Source organism: Galeopterus variegatus, unplaced genomic scaffold, assembly GCF_000696425.1.
Source record: "Galeopterus variegatus unplaced genomic scaffold, G_variegatus-3.0.2 Scaffold5031, whole genome shotgun sequence".
Classification (NCBI taxonomy): Eukaryota; Metazoa; Chordata; class Mammalia; order Dermoptera; family Cynocephalidae; genus Galeopterus; species Galeopterus variegatus.
Window position 1 is genome coordinate 113637 of NW_007731142.1, and position 12953 is coordinate 126589.

Sequence of the window (12953 nt, forward strand, 5' to 3'; positions counted from 1 at the left end):
AATTCTGTTTAAAAACAATTCTCTACTTTGAGTTGTGTATGGAGACCTGTCCTTGGTTCATAAACATACATATCTTTAATTTCTTGCAGCCCCCACTTCACATTTGGCCCCATAAGACTATTTACACTCATGCTGAGGGAAAAGAAAATGAAATGTCTTTTCCTCATGAATTTAAATAGTGGGGTCTTCTAGTTGTGAGTGAGGACTCGTGAGATAAATAACTTTCATACTTCAGGAGCAGGAATGGCTCTGCCTATCTAGAACAAATAGTTTACTTTTATCTCATGGATTCTATGAATTGTGAAACCGATTGTATTTTTCTTTTTGCTGCCAGAAAACTCATTTTTGATCCACCTTTTGGCACAGAAATTTAAAGTATTTTGGATTATTAACCTTACCCTCTGTCTTCACCTTTTCTCTTCCATCCTCACTTTTTTCCTTGTTTATTCATTTTTTATCTCATTATACCATATGCATGTTGCTTCCTATTCATTTTAGAAGTATGTAGCATAAACTAAATAAGCAAAATAGTTACCATGAGTGTCAGTTGACAAGTAATTTACTTCAGTGATTTTACTAGGAACTTTTAAATTTTAAATTAGATCATCTAAGTGAACTTTCTCGAAATTAAAAAAAAAATTTTAAACTTGAGTATTTACATTTCTAAGCCATCTCAAATTCTTTTTTGGAACAAGGTAAAGGCATAAATAAATGTGTATTACATTACATAAACCTAATTTCAGTTTTAGATTTGTTTTCTAATAGAAACATTTTAATGAGATCTTCTCTATTTATTTTTCCGTTATTTAAGGACCCAATTTAATGAGGAAGGTGCAATACCTCACGCTTTTGTTGCTTCTTAAGAAATGGCTTAAGATTCACTTTAAATGCCATGACTGTTTCTAGAATGGAAGAGGCTAAAAAAAATAATAATAAATTCCATGACTGTTTCTTCATCACAGTCCTCCATTGTATCACAAATGTATAGATAGGTACACCCTCAAACATACTCTAAATCAAATCAGTTTTATCATGACATATTTTTTCCTTTTACCAAAAACATAGAAAATATAGAAAAGTCAACATTATTGTAGTAGAAAGTTACCTAAAAAAATAGAAATTAAGGTGTGTGTGGAATATTGTACATGTGCTGTAGAATATCATTTAAATTAGGGGTAAATATTAAAATTATTTTATCTATTATTGCTCTAATGTACAAAATGACAATAAGCTCTTAATGACAAATTAATCGTGGTATTTTTGAGTAGCACCAAATTCATGATTTTTGTATGTTTGTTTTCCTTAGGTTCAGATCAGAAAGCTACAATTCATTCCAAATCCTCTCCTGAGATTTCTCTGAGGTTTGAAAGTGGGCCTGGTGCTGTAATATACTCTTTGCTTGCAGAAAAAAACGGATTTCTGCAATGCCATATAGAAAACTTTAGCACTGAGTTTCTTACATCTTCTCTTATGAATATTCAGCATTTTTTGGAAGATGAAACTGTTGCAACAGTAGTGCCAATGAAGATACAAGTATCTAACACAAAAATAAATTTTAAAGTATGTGAATAAGTAATTTTATATATTCTTGTTATAAATGTTCACTTTGCCTGGACTTTGATTCATATCTAAGAATATACCTTCACTATAATATATATGAGCATTTATTAAAATTTGGTCTTTGTGATCAGTGATGTAGAGATCCTTCTTAGAAATTAGAAAATATCAAAATAGAACAGGCAGTTTTCTTACTATATTAACTAATGCATGTAAAGATATATTTCTAACTTATTAAAAAAATATAATCTACTGAAGTAATGTTATTAAAAAGGATTATTTCAATTTTATCATGTACTTTAATAACATATCATTATTATTTCATTATCCTGTAGGATGACAGTCCTCGGAGTAGTACAGTATCCCTTGAACCAGCTCCTATAGCTGTATATATTGATCATCTTGTGGTAGAGAGGAGTGATGATGGCTCTTTTCATATTAGAGGTATATATGAAAAAAAATTTAAATGAATACCTACTTAAAATTTGAAGTTAGAATATTTATGTTGATTGTTTCTTTTCTCTCATTATTTATTATATATATATATATATATATATATATATGCAATAGTAGATGATTGAGGGGCACTTTCAGTACACTGTGATAAAGTGTCATCTATGTAATGACCTCTGCCTTAGGTATGACTCATCTGTAGTTCACTTAGTACCTGTTCTACAAATGCGTTCGTTTTGAATGAAAGTGAGAGAGGCTTTCATGGTCTTACATGTCTCTTGATCTTACTTGTATCTCTTACTTAATCTCTTTCTTAGCTTTATTTCCCACTGTTATTTTATATATACTCAACCAACCTAGTATACTCCCTGTGAGGGAACTTGCCTTGCACTTTTGCATCTTTTTTTTTTTTTTTTCCTTTTTGTCTTTTTTTCGTGACCGGCAACAGATCGCAACCCTCAGTGTTGCGCCCGTACTGGACTGGGACTGGCAATGGGATCGCAACCCTCGGTGTTGCTCCCGCACCTTGCTCAGCCAGTGAGCGGCCGGTCTGTATGTGGGATCCGAACCCTCGGCGGGAGCGCCATCAGGCTTCCCAAGCGGCGCACTGTAGCAGTGCGCCACCGGGCCGGCCCACACTTTTGCATCTTCATGTTCTTACTTGCTTTGTTATTCCTCATTAGAATTGCTCATCCTCTATGTAAATTTTGTCCCTCCTTCCAAGATTATCTCTAGCTTTTCCTTTTCAATGAAGCCTTTGTAATCTGATCTGAGTTCTTATAATTCTTATGGTACTTTTTTTAGTATATGAGTAGCTTATAGTATATTGCTATGTATTAAGTTCTCCTTTAATGTTTATATCTCCACTCAAAAGATTTTTAAGGTCTCTGACATAAGGACTGTGTTTTACAGGGTTGTGTGGAGTAGTGGAAAGAGCATGAGTCAGTAGACTTAGAGGTTCTAGCCTTCACTCTTTTAGTAGGTAGTTGAGGGTAAAACATGAGGGACTTATAGCGTCCGTTTTATCTCCTATCAAAAACCTCATGAAATTACAGCACATATGAAAAAGAAGAATAAAGTCATTAACAGTACTGCAAAAGAATCATAAGTACCATCAATGTTTCAGAAATTCTTAAAAGAGTAAAACCAGCGAGCAAACCAGAAAGGCAAAACCAGAGACATGTGTTGATGTAAACCTATGAAAAAGAGGACTGTTGCTGAGGTAGGAGCAGTTTGTGGAGAATTCTAACTCAAGAGTCTTCCTCTCTGGAATTTGAGACCAACTGGAGACAAACAGGAGTCAGGCAAACAAAGTTCAAAAAGTTAGCTTCATTACTGGTGAAAGCTCAGGAGAAGATAGGTTAGGTCTATGAGAAGATAGGCTTGCTACATGGCTCTTTCTTGCAAATGTTTTAGCTCCCAAAACTACAGGTCTGTCTGACAGAAAAAGCAGAGCAAAATGCATCCCTTTTGTAAGCAAGGCATACACCAAAGTGAGAAGAGACTGAACCACACATATATAATTCTTTTTTTTAAACTTATCAGTCAGATAAATCTTACCTTCTTCTCTGGGAAGGAGTGAGAAAGGGAACCAAGAGAGTTCTGGAGTTCCAAGAGAACTACACTAGGGAAGTTTCTCCTCAAAAATAGAAGAAATCTCCTGAACAGGATACTGAGATTAGAATGGGTCCCTGAGGCAATAGCATGAATAATCTAGGCACTGCTTTCTGAGATCCTCTCCTGAGCTTCTGCCCATTAGAAGGCTTCAGTAGGGTTTGTATATAGAATAAAACATTGAGGGTAGATTCTGCAGCTTCTAAGACCCAGGAAGAGAATGATTTCATACCCAGTTGACAAACTCATTATATCTCACTCAGCACAACCCCTCCTCCCATACAATCACTAGAGATCAGCTATGGTAAATAGAAACAGCCGCCATAGTCAAGAAAATAGGATCAGTATACATCCAAGAATTCTCAAACCTTTCAAGAAAACAGTACCAGTCAGCGTGCATAATTGTAAGCAAGAAACAGTTTCTAGCTGATTGAATAGAAAAGGTGCTTGTTAAAAGATTACTGGAATGGAATAGAATTGACAGTCCAGAAATAAACCTTTATATTTATGATTAATTGATTTTTGACAAGGCTGCCGAGACAATTCAGTGGGAGAAAGAATAGCCTTTTTCACAGATGGTGCTGGATCTACTAGATATTCACGTGAACGAAGCTGAATTGACCCCTTTCTTATATCATACACAAAAATTTACTCTAAATAGATCAGAAACCTAAATGTAAGAGCTAAAGACTATAAGAAAATTTAAAAGAAAACATAGGAGTAAATCTTCATGCCCTTGGATTAAGCAAAGCCTTCTGAGATAACATACCAAAAGCACAGTTGACAAAAGAAAAATAAGATAAATTGAGCTTTACCAAAATTTAAAATCTATCAAGAATGTGAAAAGACAACCCACAGGTTGGGAGAAAATATTTGCAAATATTACATCTGATAAGAGTATGGTAACTAGACTGTATAAAAAACTCTTATAATTCTAAAAAGATAAATACTAAAAAGGTAAATAACCCAGTTTAAAAATGGGCAAAAGAGTTCTCCAAAGAAGATATACAAATGGCCAATAAGTACATGAAAAGATGCTTGACAACATCAGTTGTTAGGGAAATGCAAATCAAAACCATAATGAGATATCACTTTGCACCCACAAGGATGTCTGTAATCAAAAGGATAGATAATAATAAGTGTTGACAAGGATGTGGAGAAATTGGAACCCTTCTAGGTTGCTGGAATTGTAAAATGATGCCAATGCTTTGGAGTCAATTTGGCAGTTTCTCAAAACATTAAACAGAGTTACCTATGACTCTGTGATTTCACTCTTAGGTATATATGCAAGAGAAATGAAGATGTGTGTCCACACAAAACTTGTACAAGAATGCTTATGGCAACAATATCCATAATAGCTAAAAAAAAAAAAAAAGCAACCCATCTGTCGTCATGCAACGAATGGACAAAACAAATGCACAAAACTTGTACAAGAATGCTTATGGCAACAATATCCATAATAGCTAAAAAAAAAAAAAAAAGCAACCCATCTGTCGTCATGCAACGAATGGACAAACAAATGGGGTATATCCATATTTATTTAACAATAAAAAGAATGATATGCATGTTACAACATGGATAACTTTGAAAACATCATGCTAGGTGAAAGAAGCCAATCACAAAAGGCCATATATCGTATGTTTCCATTTACGTGAAATGTCCAGAATAGGCAAATCCATAGAGGAAAAAAGCAAATTAGTGGTTGCCTAGGTCTGAGGGGGCTGGGATTTGAAAAGAATGGGGAGAGACTGCTAATAGGTATGGGGGTTTTTGAGTATGATGGAAGTATTTTAAAAGTAATTGTAGTGATGGTTGCACCACCTGTGAGCACACTAAAAACCTAAATGTACCTGGGATTGTATACTTTAATAGATGGATGATATGAAATGTGAATTATTTTTCAGTAGAGCTGGGGTTTTTTTTGTTTTAAGAGTATAGTTTTTATTATTTATTTATTTATTACAAATATCATGAAATACAAAGCTGATTGTCCCCCCTCTTGCCTATGATGTGGGGGCCAGATTCATACTGGGGGCATACCCATTACCAGAAATTACTTTTGTATCCTTTGTCCCCTCCCAATTATCCCCCAACCTCTCTCTTCTTCCCCCACTCCTCTCAACTCCAATTTGTAGCCCTAGGAATGTTCCCTCCCTCTATTGGATCACAGCACTACTGTGGTCTTTTTTTCCTGCCTTCCTTTCTCTCTTAGCTCCCATGTATGAGTGAGCACATGTGGTATTTATCCCTCTGTGCTTTGCTTGTTTTACTCAACATAAGTTTATCCAGGTTCATCCATGTTGTAGCAAATGGGAGTATTTCACTCTTTTTTATGGCAGAGTAAAGTATAGTTTTAGAACCATGGGAGATCTAGGGAACAAGGCTCAAGGTTTATTTTCCAGGATTCATGCCCCAAACCACAGTATAACCCAGTGTAACCCAGTCTGATGGGAAAGACTGCTGCCTGTTGCTGAACAGTATATTTTATAGTTTATACTACTGCCGTTATTCCTTCACAAAATCAGCTGGACTGCAACTGCTTCAGCCACAAATGTTTCCACTTTTATGCCAGGAACTTGACTTTACAGCTACTGTCACTGCTGCCGCCTCCAGAAAGAGAGAGAGTTCAGTTTACTTCCTTTCCTTCTCTTGTCACTAGGGTGAGTATCTAATTGGCAGTAGCTAGATCACATGCATGAAAAGAAACCTGGGAAAATCTAATTGGCAATAGCTAGGTCACATGCATGGAAAGGAACCTGGGAAATGGAGTAACTAGTACTTTCCAACATTTATTGAAGGAAACAATTTTTATTCCCCATAAAACTCATAAAGTATGAAATTCCTCAAATATAGAAAAGTATTCAGATGATGGATAGCCAAAACAGATGACAAAAAGTCTACTACAAAAACCATTACAGATAGAGACAAGAAATAATTGAATAATATAGCTGATGCTAAAGAAAAGTGGAGACTTATAAAGAAACAGTTAATATCCTTAGATAGGCGAGAGTATTTTGAACTCATATAATAAGAATGAGCTGTTATGGAAAATAACCAGTTAAAGATCGAATAATATAGCTGATGCTAAAGAAAAGTGGAGACTTATAAAGAAACAGTTAATATCCTTAGACAGGCGAGAGTATTTTGAACTCATATAATAAGAATGAGCTGTTATGGAAAATAACCAGTTAAAGATCGTTGAAAACTAAAAGTGTGATCTTTGAAGTAAAAAATAATAGCCCACCTTAATTAAATCAATCAGCTCTACCTTAAAAAGATACCCAGAGGCTGACCTGTTTCTGCCATCTCGTAACCTAAGTACTTTGGTTATCCACTTGAATTATTACAATTGCTTTCTAAGTGATGTCTCTTCTTATGCCCTTGCTTCCCTATACTCTATTGTCAACCCAGCAACTGGAGTGATATTTTTAAAATGTTATTCATATTACTTCTCAGCTCAAGACCCCCCAACTGGCTTGCTTTCTTATTCCAACTAAAAACTTAAGTCCTTGCAATGAACTGCAGGGTCCTACATGATCTTGCTGTTTGCTTTTCTCTGAACTTATCTCCTGCTATTCTTCCTATTTGCTCCATTCACTCCTGTCACTCTGGCCTCCTTGCTGTCCTTGAACATAGCAATCATACTCCTACCTCAGGACCTTTTTACTTGCTGGTCCCTTTACTTGGAATGTTCTTCCCTCAAATATCCACATGCCTCACTTCATCACTTTCTGCAAGTGTCTGCTCAGATGTCCCCGTAATAGAAATGGTTTTCATGCGTCCTTCCTCTATCCCAGCAGCAACTTTCTCTCTAACCCTACTTTATTGTTCTCCATAGGTGCTTAGTGCCTTTGATATACTATATTCTTTCTTGTTTATTTCTTAACTAGAATGTAAGTTGCATGAGAGCAGGAGTTGCAAGGCACACTAGTATTTCTGCCTCCTAAGAACAATGACTGTTACATGGTAGGTGTTAAAAAATACTTATTGAATGAGTGTGTGAATTAAAAACAGCTTCAAAACAGAATGGACACAGCTGAAGTTTGAATATGTGATCTAGAACAACAGTGTTCAATAGAAATTCCTGCTATCATGGAAATGTTCTGTAATCTATAATTAGGTGGCTGTTGAGCACTTGAAATGTGACTAGTGCACCCGAGGAACTGAATTTTTAATTAATTTAAATAGCCACATATGGCTAGTGGCTGCTGTATTGAACAGTTTGGTTGTAAAATGTTGAACAAAGGTATTTTCTCCCACTTCTGGCCCATCAAAAAACAGGAAAAAATGTTTAAAAATTATGTTAAAAACATTGAGATATGAAGGATAGATCCAGAATTTCTAACATCTATGTAAAGAGAGTATCAAAAAGAGAACAAATGAAAGGTAAGACGAAAAATAGAGATTAAAGTTCCCAAATTTGAAGAAGAAACAAGTCTTCAAATTGCAGATCAAATGCAGAACGAAGTGAATGAAAAACAATTCTTATTTTTTGTTTTTATTTTTTTAAACATTCTTACTGTTCACCAGTAAAATTTCAGAATACCAAGAATAAAGAAAAAAGTCCTGAAATCTTCTAGAGAGCTTTAAAAAGCCAAAGGATGAGAATCTTATTTGCATCAGGCTTTTTATTGCCAACACTGGATGCTAAAAGATAGTTAAATAATATCTTCAAAGTTCTGTTGGAAAACAAATAACTTTTATTTTAAAGGCAATATAAAAACAGTTTTTAAAAATGGAAGGAGGGCTGGACAGTTAGCTGAGTTGGTTAGAATGCAGTGTTGGTAACACCAAGGTCAAGCGTTTGGATCCCTGTACTGGCCAGCCACCAAAAAAAAAAAAAAATTAAAATTAAATAAAAAATAAAAGTGGAAGGAATTAGTCAAAATGAGAAATTAAGGAATAACGATAAGTAAAGAAACAATTAAAACTTGGAGTTAAGTCTAAACAATTGTTAATGTATAAGGATACTTTTCTTATTTTTTGTTTATTTTTATTTCAACTTTTTGGCAGCTGGCTGGTTACAGAGATCTGAATCCTTGACCTCGGTGTTATCAGCACCATGGTTTTTTAAGTGAGCTAACTGGCCAGCCCCCCTAGAATACATTTTTTTTTAATGTGCAACTAAAATTCCTGAGGATGTCAGTATGAAATGTTGCAGTGGGGAAAAAGGAAAGAGAAAAGGGAAGTAAAATTGAGCTAAATTTTTTGTCTTTTTCAAAGGGAAAATAACACTAATCTTTTATAGAACAGTGTAAGTTTAAATAATATCTGTTAATGTTGTATACTTAACCTTAGATGACCAAAAATAATTAGAGCAGGGGAAAAACTGGACCAAAAATATCCAATTAATCCAACAAAAGATAAAAAAGGAATAAGAAAAAAGCATGGTAAATAGAAAACATTAAAGTAGATTACAGGAAATAAAGTCATCACAGTAAAAATGAAAGGCTTAAATTCCCTTGTTAAAAGAAACACTAAGATAGAGTTGAAAAAAAAAATCCCAGGTTTATACTGCATAGAAGATGTTTCCCCAATGCAATATGATACAAAAACACTGAAAATAAGGTGATGGAAAAAATATATGTACTAGACAAGTGCTAAATATATATATGTAAATTCTATGATTTGGAATCTGTTGATATTTTCTTTGGGACTCAATAAATAAAAGTTTCATTTGTATTTAAAATTTCCTGTTGGATTTAACAAATAAACTACCTTTAACAGTAGTGCACTGGCTCTCAACATTTTTTTTTATATCCAACACACGTAAGAGCTGGCATACTCCCGTCTGGAACAGTGGCCTATTATGGCATTGATTATCAACCAAAAGGGTTTTGAAGGAGAGCATTGTATATTTATATTTAAATATATTTGTATTTATTGTATAATTAGAGGTCTGTGATAAGCCTCTCTTCCCCATATACACCCTTAGAAGCATCACGATATGCTTCCAAAACTGTGAATACAGGAAGATTTTTTTATTACCAAACCGAAAGAAGGGTATAAAACCTAAACTGAGAAGAGTGTCTCCGTGACCAGAAAAGAAAAATGAATAGAAATCTTCTATTTGAATAAAAATATTTGTCAATTATTTACTGTAGTATTAATTTTAATAAGAATATTCACATAGTGATTTCCTGTTTATGAAGGTCATTTCCATTAAATTTTAACTCATTTAATTCTTATAACATTTTGAGATCGTTAAAGCAAATATTCTTATCTCCTCCATTTTGCAAATGAAGAAATTGAAGTTTAAATGGGTTGAGTGACTTTTTCAAGATCAAACAGCTAGAAAGTAAGTGGCAGAGCCTGCCCCAAGAAAGAATATATATGCTGCAGTGAAGATTCTGCACGTTTCATCCATGAGGAACATAAATTTGTTTATCAGAGAGTATAATGGTGGAACCGTAATAGTGCCCCTAAAAACTTGAAAGAAGTTGTTCTCAAGCAAATAAAAGGAAAATCATCGTTCTAGTAGTAGACTCCAATCACCCCTATCCTTCACAAGTTCTGTCCTTTCCCTTCTCCTTACAACACTTCCCATCTTTTTACTTTCTTACTCCTGCCTCTTCTGCCCATTCCTTTGTCTTTCTTCCTTTTTACTCTCCATTCTTCTCTATCCCTCTTTATCTCCCCTAATATATATTAAGTTCCTCTCTTTTCCATCTTCTCTCCTTTCATTCTCCTCTTCTCCCTGCTTCTGCTATACCCCATTTCTTATTTCACTCTCTTCATCTTTCTTCCTCTTCTCTTCTGTCTCTCCTTCCCTTTTCTCTTTTTACTCCACCTCCCAGTAATTGAAATAAAATGAGTTTCAGAATTGTTTAGTCAGTGGACTTTTATTCTTAGGAGTTTATGGGTAGGGAGATACAGTCAGAATAGAATGGGCCCTGGGCACTTTGATATCCTCACAACAGCCAGCGTAACCAGGTTTTATCTTTAGTTTATATTGGCATTCCATATCAGATTTCACTTAAAAGAAGAGTTTTGCTCCTTTAAAAGTTTGAAAACCAAAGTGCACTGTAAGTTATTAATCATGTAGTACTTTAGGGGTGTTATTAGACTTTTGAGGTTGAAAGAGCAGAGAGGAACTTGGATTTCCCATGATGTAGTACTCTGGGATTTTTTTTACAGTCATTACCAAGCTGAATGATACTCTAGTCTGAATCAGTACAACAATTTTGTTGTTTTTTACTAGTTATATTACAAAAAACCATAATTGGTGTAAGACAATATTGTAATAAGTAGTTTCTGATTTGGGACCACTATAATAAAATAAAGCCAAGAACAGTCCGAAGCTCAACATGCTGGCATTTGACCATGTAGATAGAACTATTTCATTCTTATATATAAAATAGGGGTAAAATTGATACAGTCATCATGGAGGATAATTTGGCAAAATGAACAAAAGCTTTAAAAGTGTTTTTATTCTTTGACTTAGCTAGCCACTTAGTATCTTTTTAATGGGGAAATTATGTTGAACAGATTTTACTTTTTTTTTTTATAAATTTTATGTTTTTGGAAACATTAACTAAAAGTTCTGATTGGTTTTTATTTATTTTTTTAGGTACTAAAATTTTATGCTAGCCACTTAGTATCTTTTTAATGGGGAAATTATGTTGAACAGATTTTACTTTTTTTTTTATAAATTTTATGTTTTTGGAAACATTAACTAAAAGTTCTGATTGGTTTTTATTTATTTTTTTAGGTACTAAAATTTTATTTTTTTCTTTATTTTTGATTATACATATTTCTGGAGTACAGAGTTTGTGTGCAGTATGTCATGATCAAATCAATATTATTAGCATGTTCTTCATTACAAATCTTAATTACTCTTTGTGTCCTTTACCCAATCAATATAATTTGAGTTGGCGAACTGTCATTCCCTCATTCCATGTGGTTTTAACAGACCTGGCAATCATATGTTCTCATCACAAGAGTAGGAATAGGACCCAGCATGGCCAATGAAGAGATTTCAGCTCTTGGGACACGGTAAGTGGCCCATGAGTTGACTCTGACCCAAGCATTATGTCTTTTTTGTGAATTTATAGGGATGCTGAGAGAGAAGGGGTCACAAGCTGTAAAACTTATTTGTCTGGAGTCACCAGTGGCTACCTATGCCATTATATGACTGAACCAACACAGAGGGAAAGAAAAGTGAACCTGAGAAGTAGAGAGTCAGGTTCCTAAAATGATGGTCTTAAAGACACCATGAGAATTCTAATATCCAGCTGTGCCTGAGTCTAGCACCATCACCTGGAGTCCCCTGTTACAAAAACAAATACATTTTCTTTTTTTAAAGCAAGTTTGAGTTGAGCTTCTCTTCCCTTGCAACCTATTCTGGCTACATGTAATCCAAAAAGTAAGAAAAAGATTGATGTGTAAAGATATTCCCTACCTTGTTTCTTATAATTATTTTTTAGTAACAACCATTTTGTGATATAATTCACATGTCTTACCATACCATTCACCCATTTAAAGTATACAATTCGTTGGTTTTTGGTATGCTCACAGATGGTATAACCATCCCAACAGTAATTTTTAGAACATTTTCAATATGCCCCAAACCCCCCACACTAGCAGTCTCCCTCAATTATTCCTCCCCCAGCCCCAGGCACCCACTAATTTACTTTCTGTCTGTATGGATTTGCCTATTCTGGACACTTCATATAAGTGGAATAATATAATATACAATATTTTGTGACTGGCTTCTTTCACTTAGAATAATGAAGGTTCATCCATGTTGTATATGTAATTATTTAATTCCTTTGTATGGCCAAATAATGTTCCATTGTATGGACATAACACATTTATTTTTTCATCACTTGATAGACATTTAGTTGTTTCCACTTTTTGGCTAGTATGAATAATACTGCTAATAACATTCATGTATGAGTTTTTGTGTGGATGTAAATTTTTGTTCCTCTTTAATTCTACCTAGCAATGGAATTGCTGGGACATATGGTAAGTCTATATTTAACCATTTAAGTAATTGCCAGACTTTTCCAAAGTGGCTATGCTGTTTTATATGCTTACTATTAGTGGTGTTTAAGGGTTCCAACTTCTCAATATCATTGCCAGTACTTGTTATTATCTGACTTTTTTATTATAGCCATTATAGTGAGTATGAAATGGTATATCACTGTGGTTTTGATTTACATGGTTAACACATCAAACGTCTTTTTAGGTGTTCATTGGCCATTTGTGTATCTTCTTTGAAGAAATGTTCACTCACACTCTTCATCCATTTTTTAAATTGGGTTACAGTAGTCCTCCCTTATATTATAGTTATTGTTAATCTTTTACTGTGCCTAATTTATAAATTA

At 34.2% G+C, this 12953-nt stretch overlaps 1 protein-coding gene across 2 annotated transcripts in view; it reads left to right on the forward strand.

Moving 5' to 3' along the window:
• Positions 1-12953, forward strand: part of UHRF1BP1L (UHRF1 binding protein 1-like) — an 84308-nt gene that overhangs the window by 64843 nt on the left and 6512 nt on the right. For both annotated transcript variants that reach the window (XM_008588780.1, XM_008588781.1), the window contains 2 exons: positions 1307-1560; positions 1893-2001. In XM_008588780.1, coding sequence (XP_008587002.1) covers positions 1307-1560; positions 1893-2001 — 363 coding nt within the window. The remainder of the gene's footprint in view (positions 1-1306; positions 1561-1892; positions 2002-12953) is intronic.